Source organism: Littorina saxatilis, linkage group LG1, assembly GCF_037325665.1.
Source record: "Littorina saxatilis isolate snail1 linkage group LG1, US_GU_Lsax_2.0, whole genome shotgun sequence".
NCBI lineage: Eukaryota > Metazoa > Mollusca > Gastropoda > Littorinimorpha > Littorinidae > Littorina > Littorina saxatilis.
Window position 1 is genome coordinate 40,248,356 of NC_090245.1, and position 10,550 is coordinate 40,258,905.

General features: G+C 42.4%; 1 protein-coding gene across 1 annotated transcript; it reads left to right on the forward strand.

The window, feature by feature from the left end:
- The first annotated feature begins 5,541 nt into the window (after window positions 1-5,541).
- LOC138969261 (uncharacterized) lies at window positions 5,542-8,659 on the forward strand. Its single transcript, XM_070342009.1, has 2 exons — window positions 5,542-5,671; window positions 7,574-8,659. The coding sequence occupies exon 2, from the start codon at window positions 7,724-7,726 to the stop codon at window positions 8,387-8,389; it is 666 nt and encodes a 221-aa protein (XP_070198110.1). The 5' UTR covers window positions 5,542-5,671; window positions 7,574-7,723; the 3' UTR covers window positions 8,390-8,659.
- The last annotated feature ends 1,891 nt before the right edge of the window (window positions 8,660-10,550 follow it).

Genomic DNA, 10,550 nt, shown 5'->3' on the forward strand with positions numbered 1-10,550 from the left:
AGCAAGGTCAAGATGCTATGTATGTTTTTTTGGGCCGTGTCATCATACACCATCTTGCCAGATTTGGTACTGATAGACTGAATAGTGTCCAAGAAATATCCAACGTTAAAGTTTTCCGGACGGACGGACGTCCGGACGGACGTCCGGACGGACGTCCGGACGGACGGACGACTCGGGTGAGTACATAGACTCACTTTTGCTTCGCATGTGAGTCAAAAACACCGTAAAAATAAATTTCAAAAAAGTATGGGTGCATCAGCTCAATTTACAATTACATATTCACAAAGTGAGAGATCACAGCACACACACCAACACACATACACTCACAAATACACACAGACATCACGATTCAGTTTTGGTATAAGGGAGATAAGCACGCATCTCAAACTGTACTTACAGAGCTGCTGCTAGCATTAGTGCTTGCCCCTGACAATAGAAAGTCCAAGTAAGCCTCTAATTCTGATACAGACAAAAACATATTCACTGGTTTAAAGAATAAGTCACACAAGAAGAGATAATTTAACATTCTCCGCACTGCAATAAAGCCATTTATACTTAGATTTATCAAAAATGAAATTCCACATCAGGTAACAGAGTTACAACAATTAAAATGTAAGCAATCATACTGTGTTGGATGCTGTAGTTTCACTTCATACTACTAACACAACAAGTCTTTAGTTTAGTTAGGCGTGAGGTTTATTATCTTTCTGGAACCACTCAGTTACATCAGTGTACGTGCTAGGCTTCGCGTTGTTTTTTTACACACGTGACCAATATTAATATTAATTAGATGACGTCATGGAATTTCCCAAACACATACAGAACCAAGAGATAATCTTAGAGGAAACAGTGCAAAGAGGGTATCATGGCAAATCGTGAGGGGGTCCTGATGTCAGGGGTGGGACTCTCTTGTGATGAAAAAAGAGGAAATCCCTTTTTTCTAGGGGGGTTCGTGGGCATGCTCCCCCGAATTTTTTTTAAATGGTACATTAAAATCTGTACAATCTGGTGCATTCTGAGACTAAAATTCAACTCGTTTGGATTAGGTAAAAAAAGACATTCTCCTCCCCCCCCTCCCTCCTCATACAAACAAACAAAACAAAAATTCACACAACAATGGTAACATTGTAATGGTGCATACTTACGTAATGAACCATGTATCCATAATCCAATACTGGCAATAGTATGATTCAATGCATTGAAGCTCAAAATGACTATTACTTATCAGGAGTTTTCAGTCAGCACAATTTAACTCTCAAGCCTCCAGTGTTCTGTTCCATCTTCACTTCTCTCCATATCATTCAGTCAACAAGTTATAGATACTGTGATGAAATGGGACGCGGAAAAATAGATTACTCCAGCGGAATTTGTAAGTTGTGTCCGCGGAAATCCGCGGAAAAGTCCCACCCCTGTGATGTATTCAAGATCACCCAATGTTGAAGAAAATCACACTTTTTTCTGATCTTTCATCCTACATACTGTAATACATGAAACCTAATGTTGCATAGCTCAGTCAGTATAGCACATCTGGCTCAAAAAGCCAGTTGCTCTGATCGCCATCAAATCGATCTCCAGGTTGGGTGTCAAGATGTCAGGTCACCCCTGTGCGCATCTATCAGCATGACAAAGATCCCAAGCTCATAGCGCGGAAGTCTCAGGGCTTGGAAAACACAAATATATAATGTAAGCAGGGAAACAAAAAATAAAAAATAATGTACTGTGTAGTACAACTGGGTGGCCGAGTGGTAACGCACTTGCGCTCGGAAGCGAGAGGTTGCGAGTTCGACCCTGGGTCAGGGCTTTAGCAATTTTCTCCCCCCTTTCCTAACCTAGGTGGTGGGTTCAAGTGCTAGTCTTTCGGATGAGACGAAAAACCGAGGTCCCTTCGTGTACACTACATTGGGGTGTGCACGTTAAAGATCCCACGATTGACAAAAGGGTCTTTCCTGGCAAAATTGTATAGGCATAGATAAAAAATGTCCACCAAAATACCCGTGTGACTTGGAATAATAGGCCGTGAAAAGTAGGATATGCGCCGAAATGGCTGCGATCTGCTGGTCGATGTGAATGCGTGATGTATTGTGTAAAAAATTCCATCTCACACGGCATAAATAGATCCCTGCGCCTTGAGTCCGAGTCTGGAGATACGCGCGCGATATAAGACTTCATACAATAATAACAACTCTGTCCCTATACGCTATCCCAATCAGCCACAGTTTGCTTGAGGAATGGACAGTAAGTATACAACAACAAAAACCACAAAAACCTCACTTGATACAGCAACAACAAAGCTTACCTAAACATTTAAGGGCACATCAAGGAATAGATGACAAATGACCTACCGGGTACATCAGCAACCATGTCGGATGGCAGCGCCCGTCGCCCCTGCCGATCAACACCGTTCAGGGTCTGCAGCTGAGGAAGTGAATTCAGCAGTTCGCTCTCATAGCCTGAAAATGACACACAGAAACACACTGTTTATCTACTGACATTTTCTGAAGCCATTTGCTCACATAATTCCACAAATGAGCAAAAATGTACAACAATTACCGCAATTATTTTAAAAGAAAGTGTTCGCACAAAAACAACTAAATCTATCAAATGCAGAGTTAAAATAAAGTAATTCTGAAAACCACCATGCTAGCTTTCACTCTTCATAAAAAATCAATTCTCAAACTGCCATTGATGACCTTGGCAATTCCGAGTTCTACATGGACCTGTATAGTGTCATCATGATCATGTGTTGCATCACTTTATCGACTATGAGGCTATGTTCACCTGGGCGGAATTCATTCCCATTATCAATCATAGGAACATTTCTCAATGCATTCATGCAGGTCATACAGGGTAGTTTTTTGTGTGTTTGTTTTTTGCTTGTTCATTTCAATGCTTGTTATTCTCTCAGGTGCCAGGAGATTGGTTCTGCATTACTCTACCTTACTCTTGTTGCACATGTTGTATGCATTTAGAGTGCTTACTCCCCTTACATGCCTCTGTTTTGGCTCTCCAATGGCAAATACGCGTTAACTGGAAGGTAAAGAGAAAGAGCTGAATGCTAGTCGATACCCTCCTCCACCTCTTGTGTGTACACCTGACCCATCTCAAGGTGACAACATTCATTCTTTTCACACATCACAGTGACAGCCATACCTTCTTGGTAACACAAAGGATTGGATGATCCATCCTGGCTCAGCACCAGGTGCTGCAAGCTGCTGCACAGTGCTGCACTGCGTTGAACGTGCTGGACGCTGCGCAGCTTGTTGCCATGAAGCTCCAGCTGCAAGAGCTTACACTCAGAGACACCAAGCGATCGCAGCCCTGACAAATCTTCAATCTGGTTGTAACTCAGGTTCAGCTTCACCAAAGACCTGCAAAATAACAACACATAAAAACATACAAGAGAAAAGATATTTTCTCATGCAAAATATGAACAGTACAGAAACTTCCAGTTAGAACACTCTGACACAATGAACAGTAACGGAGCCAGTTACAAGAAAATGTACCTGGTTCAATAAGATAGGAAATTATTTTTTAAAAGCATCCTTCTCAAACATACACAGGAAAAAACATTTTCTGGATATACAGCCAGAGCATTATTTTTTGTAAACATATATCGAAATGCATTAAACACAGGATACAATTACATCATAATAAGGAAAACATAGTAACTCAATTTTCTATTACATTTGTCATGCAACTTGCAGCAGTTGAAATAAAATCCTGAAGAACAGTAAAAACAATTTTACATCCCAATTCAAAATATGAGGGACACACACATACCTCAAAAATGACAGTCCTTCAACCACGCTGATCAAATTACAGGAGAGATTCAGCGTCTTCAGAGAAGCAAGTCCATCCAGGCCGCTGATCTCTGTGATCTGATTGGCCGAAAGATCTAGGTGCCGCAGGTTACGGACAAGTTCGAGTCCCTGGATGCGTTGGATGTAGTTGCTGTGCAGATTAATGGATTGCAGATGCGACGCCAGAGGGACGTCTCGCATGCTGTGGATACCAGAGTCAATCAGACTCAGTTCTGGAGAATCCAAGTTGATTTTGTTGTCACCTCTGCCGGTCGCCATGATTTGTTAGCAGAGTGACAGTCTCCAGACGTACCTGCAAAGTGGAAACAGTAGCAGAGTTTGGTTTAATAATGCGCCATTGGCAAATAAAGTCTGAAAATCAATTACACATATGAATTCAATTCAGCAGGTCAAAGCGCCCATCCAGATTACTTACTACCGCACAAGCCTATGCGCAGCTTACAGCGTTTGAACTTGATCTGAGAAAAGCAAAGGCGCACATCAAACAGAGCACACACACACACACACACACTTTGGTTACATAATATATAAGCAAATCCTAAGCTCATTTGGCTCCAAATAGCACCATTAATCTTAGCGTCCACACTTTTGACTACTTCCTATCTGAATTTGAGTGAATTAAGGGTCTTTTCCTTCCACTGTTCCAGGCTGAACCCTGAAGTAGGAAAAGTTACCAAAACTTCATCCAAATCATAAATGAAATGTGAACTCTTCATAGAGTTCTAGAAGCGTGAAACAATATCCATGCATGCATGTCATTCACTGACTTACATTACTCCAAAACAAATATTACAGTAGTCCCAGTACTATTTATGGGATTGAATTTGACGCAGTGGAAATGAAGAAGATGAAAAGAAAGTGGGGGAAAACTAAATGGCTTTTAATCACAGTCGGTACAATGAGTCTCACCCCTGCATTTATCAAACGAAGTCCCAGATGTGCACTTCTAAATAAACATTGAGATTAAGAACCGAACGGAAGGAGAAAAAGTCACAACAGGATATCAAGTCAAGGAAATCATTTTAAACATGAGAAACTGCAATGGTTGTTGCATGTCACTCAACAAACTCAGCACTAAAACATTACAAGCAGGTAAAAAAAATTAAAAGATTTCCAGAGTAGCAGACAGCCGATCTCAACGCCAGGACATATCACACACACACACACACACACACACACACACACACACACACACACACACACACACATACTCTTAATCACACCACATTCTTTGTGTTAAACTTAGTTAGCTCGTCGCAGGGCCAACACGGCAGTTGATTCTGTTCAGGAACCATTTGTGTCGTCTGCTACTTTCACTTCACACACGAACATTCTCTATCTATTACGCAATGTCAATGACAGCGCCTGCTACGGTCACATCATTACGCTCTAACAACACACAACACATACCTTCACACCCTGTAAGAGGTGTACAGTTTGAACTTCCACAAAACCCGAAATTACTGTGAATAATAGACGACCACAGCCAAACTGAAAGACGAGCCAACTTTACAGAGAGCTCGCCATGTTGCAAGTTCGTACTTGCCGCGAGAAAGGAACACGATGTCGCTATTCCAAGAAATTAAGTAATTGTTAAGGCAAAACATCTTCTGATATATAAATAATTCCTTACATGTTCATGTTTACTGCATGTCTTTTTTTGCTTGGTGTAACTGTTTTTAATATGTCGTAAACAAACTTCAGCTGGCAAGGGAGACAACCAAAGCAATGCAAAATCAACTTCGCCACAGACAGGGCGCAGCGGCGCGGCAGGTCAGCAAGTAAAGGAAGGAGGGTGTCGTCTGAAAAGCTTAGTGGATTTCTATTCTTGCGGATGGCAGCGATGAGAGGTGACAAAACTTATCTTCCTTTGTTTGTATAAAAAAAAATTGAAGTCATTGCTTTTTGTTGTATCTACCTTGTGACTGTTTTTTTCGCTGATCGCGGAAGCTACCTGTCGCGAGGCAGCCACAGGTGTCGTGAGACAGATGAAAACAACAAACCTCTTCCGTGTTTTGTGTGTAGCCTGATTTCTCAGCGCAACTGAAAAAATGTCCGTTCTTGCTGTTTCTTGAAATGCCCACAGGTATTTCCGATAACATTTTGACAGCAGAGTGATCGTTTTTGCAAGCGTGTTTTATGTTGACAGTTGTCGACTGTGCTGGGCTGAGGTTTCTCTCTTGTCTCTCTCAGCTCTCTGACTGAAGTGTTGTTTGTGTCTTGCACTTGACCCAAATTCTCACAGTTTGTAGAATGTGGTCTCCTCAGAAGCATTCACTTGAGTGACAGGCGTGCTCAAGCATGGATATTTGATACTTCGCCTGCTTTTCAATTTCATATTTTATAATTTGTTCACCATGCATTCACTGGCCTATAAGACCCTGGATTATATATGTACCATTGGGCTCTCTGGCTCTACTTGCGCCAACCTTTAGTGTGTGCCGCTGTGTATGTGTGTGAGTGCAATTTATTTTTCTTTCATTCCGAGTGTATACAGTATAGATATATATGTCAAGCGCCATTTGCCGATCAGCGCGATCTTAAGATGGCGCAGAACCATATGACGATCCGCATAAAGCGCGCCCATCTCGAGATGGGCCAAGCCGTTTTGGACGGCAATCGATCGTCACATGGTTCTGCGCAATCTTTAGATAAGCAAAACAATGACTCGTCGGGTTTAAATAGAACCAACCAGAACCAACCAATCAGATGCGGCTTCAGGTTATTTGCGACCTGCGGAAGTTGTTCAAAATAGCGAGAATAATATGTTGACTTACTTCTCATTCAATATTGACATCATGCTTTCGCAGAAATGAGTTCAGAATTTTTATCCGATAAAAGTTTTTCGTGTTTTACGATGTTGACTTCTTCTCATTGTACTTGCTTACGTACGTATTTTTGAAGGTGCGACGCACTAGTTACGCTGAACTGCGCTCAGAATAATTCACGCCGATTGTTCGTGGCAACGGTTGTTACTGAATTAAATGCATTGATTGTTATAAGTTTGTCTCAATGAAGAAATGAAAAAATAACCCAATGTGAACTCTAAAATATCGCTATATCGCTATTCTGTTCATGCAAAATAAGTCATCTGCAGTTGAGCTTTCGTCTTTGCCGTCTGGACCCTTTTAGTAATAAGTACATATGTGTGTTTCCAAGTGATCGGCAGATGGCGCAATTCTTGCTTGGTTTGCACAATCTTAAGATCGCGCAGCTCTATTCATTTTCGGAAATAATCCATAGATGGCGCGCCCATCTCGAGATGGGCACGCTTTCTGCGGATCGTCATATGGTTCTGCGCCATCTTAAGATCGCGCTGATCGGCAAATGGCGCTTGACATATATATGTGACTAGATGAATACCCGCTTCGCCAGGTACGGCTGCGCCGGGAAGAAGTCGAGCTGAATACCTGGCTGCGCCGGGGACCCGGCTATGCCGGGTGTACGCCGGCTTTGCCGGTGCACCGCACGGAGGAAGGGAGATAACCGCGGCTGAAAACACTGGAGAAGATAAGGAAGAGTTACTGAGAATGGATCCAGAGAAAAACCAAAATCGGTTCAATGCTGCGCGCTGAGAGCACGTGTTGAAATATCTCATCGATGAGGTTGTGTCCGGGGTGTAGCTGAATACGGTCTCCAAATTTGAAAAAGATCAACCGAGAACTTTGGCCGTGCATCGCGAACAGACACACAGACACAAGTCGTATATTATAAAACTTTGTTACTGAGCCATTCTTTTATTTTGTTTTCAGAAACCAGCACTTCAGATTTGGTGACAGCTAGCTAGAATTGTGATCCTTCCACCTCCACAAGAAAACTGTAAAGTGCGTCACGACTGCTTTGATGGAGTTAAATTTCAGTATCAAAACTAGCTGGTCATATTGACATCTTACAAGTCCAGAATGGACAGGTGGCAACTGTGGCGAAGGGTGTGGTTTCGCTTCCATCGCAAAAACCACAGTCGCAGACAATACGCCTTGGCGACTCGCACCCATTCAGCCCCTGAGCCTCGAGATTCCATACCACCTGCTCGATACATGCTGGGAAGGCGCCATTTTTCTTTTATCAGCACCATGGCAGCTGGGATCACGCAGCGTCCAAAAGTTTTACTGGAAGTCGACTGCTCGAACCTTCTCCTGGGAGGAAGTGTGGAGTATGAGAACTTCTCCTCCACGTGCTGGTTGGAGAACCATCTTCACCGCTTCGGGGAACCCGCCAACATTTCACTGGGACAAAATAATCCTGGCAGCTATGAATTCCATGGCAGGACGGACCTGGAAGCCTCCAGCAGCTCAGCAGACTTGAATGAAAGCTATGAGGATTTTTCTGTGAATTCTGCGGACAGTCAGAGCGGCGATGCACCGGGTACAAGTGGCAGTGAGACAGGTCACTCTCTGAACGCAAACAGCCTTGTGATTAACCTCCACCGGTACCCCTATATTGACAACAATGTGGGCATGATTGAGCCCCCACCGTACGAAAACGAACCCCCTCCGACGTATGAAGAAGCTATTGCTGGCAGTGGCTTTCTTGATTTTGAGGATGAGAACACAGACTTCATGTGGTAGAAAAAGCAAAGCTGGATTTGTGTGTGTAAGCTATGTGATGATTGAGTGCTTGCCGAGCTGGTTGCACTTCTCAGAAGGTGATAGTTTTAGACTTCCCTGATCAGGAAGTGTAACTGAAAACATGACCTGAAGTGTCATATACAGGGACCAGTCTTTTATTTGGATAATATATATTTGTGATTAGTGTACATGATGACATAATACTTATTAATTGTTTATGTGCCCCATTCTGTTTGCATATTATATATGAATAAAAACTGAAAAGATGGAGTTTCATTTCCTATGAAATTTCTTTCACTGCCTGTGCATGGCCATGAAATTTATCAGATCACAATGGTATGTTTATGTCTGACATAAAGGTCATATTATATGTATATATATGCACAATATATAAATGAATGAAGAGTGTGTTCCCTGTCTTATGCTAGTCTCTTATAAATGGCTGTTAAATGTTGTAGGTACAAATGTTCTATGGTCTGCCTTATTTACTCTCATTCCAAGGGATAAAAATATATAAAACATCACACTCACAGATTAATTTTCCATTGTTTTTCATTGTTGTTGATCACATAATAATAAAGCCAGGTTCTATATTATCACCGTTGTTGGTGAAAAGTGTGACATAATCATGATAAAGCCGAGATCGCATCTATGTTTTTTAGGCTGGTTTTGACTGCTTGAAATTACACAGTTGTGTGAGGTAGAAAAGGCAAAATGTGATGGATGATCTGGAAAAGGGAGTACAATGGCAGTGGGGTGCATGTAGGGGAGGGGAGGGGGTTATCAAAGAGAGGTTGAATATTTTCATGCACATCTATTGAAGGGGGGGGGGGAGTCCGCGACTGCAGTGTTTTTTAATGGATGGCATGTTGCTGTTCAAAATGATTTGTACCTTCTTTTTCTTCAGCATTCCAGAAATTTGTTCTGGTTACGTGTGAGCTCGTTTGCCCATTTGGGTTCCCCAAACTATACTCTGAGAGCATAGTCGGCTTCACTCCGCTTTTGTTGAGTAGGCATGCTGGGTATTTTCGTGTTTCCATAACCCACCGAACTCTGACATGGGTTACAGGATCTTTTCCGTGCGCACTTGGTCTTGTGCTTGCGTGTACACACGAAGGGGGTTAAGTCACTAGCAGGTCTGCACATAAGTTGACCTGGGAGATCGGAAAAATCACCACTCTTAACCCACCAGGCGGCAGCGACCGGGATTCAAACTCACGACCTCCCAATTAGGAGGCCGACGTCTTACCACCACGCCACTGCCCCCGATTTGTACCACAAGCGTAAAGGTTTATTACTGTGTCAGAAGCTGTTTTGTTTTGCAGCACTCCAGAAACAAAAAGCTACTCTAACTAGTACAGTGGTTCCTGCGATGAAAGGACACCCTTGGGACCAGCCAAAAGTGTCCCTACATTGCAGGTGGCCTTTCATGGCAGGTATACTTTGGTAGAGATAATATAAAAAGGGACAAGAGAAGGTGTCCTTTTAAGGGAGGTGTCCTCTCATGGGAGGGTCCACACATCGCAGATACTGCTGTAGTGTAATACAGTGGAACCCCCCTTTTAAGACCTCCGAAAGTCTGAAAAAATCAGGTCTTAAAAAGAAGGGAGTCTTAAATTGGGGGTAAATTTACAGAGGTTATGAACAGAAAATCTGAAAAAGCAAGGTCTTAAAAAGGAGGGAATCTTTAATTGGAGGGTCTTGAAAGTGGTTCCACTGTATTGTGATAGATTTGGTTGGTATTACGCTGGTAAGGTTGGTATATTCTGTTGTCCCATTGTCTGTGTACTTTGCCAAAGTAGACCTGTTGATATGGGACACCTATGATATAGCAACACTTTTGGTTGTTCTCAAGGGTGTCCTTTGATCACAGGTGACACTGCAGTTTCCATGATTTGCACTGCATGAGTATGAACAACTTAAGGCCTTACAGACTAGAGAAAAGAATTTGTTTTACCCTGCAGCCTATTGTTAGCTGAATGTTGTAAAACGCCTGAGCTGCTGTCTACAACTGTCTCTATGTGAATGAATTTGTAGCCTTTTTTGCAAGTGGATTAACACTTTTATGGTCTGCATAATACCTCTTGTCTTGACACTTTTATGGGCAACAAGAAATCTGAATGTATGCTTTCAGAACAGTACAATCTTGATGACAATAAAG

Coding starts and splice junctions, on each gene's coding strand:
- LOC138969261 (XM_070342009.1), top strand. CDS start 7,724: ATGGACAGGTGGCAACTGTGGCGAAGGGTGTGGTTTCGCTTCCATCGC.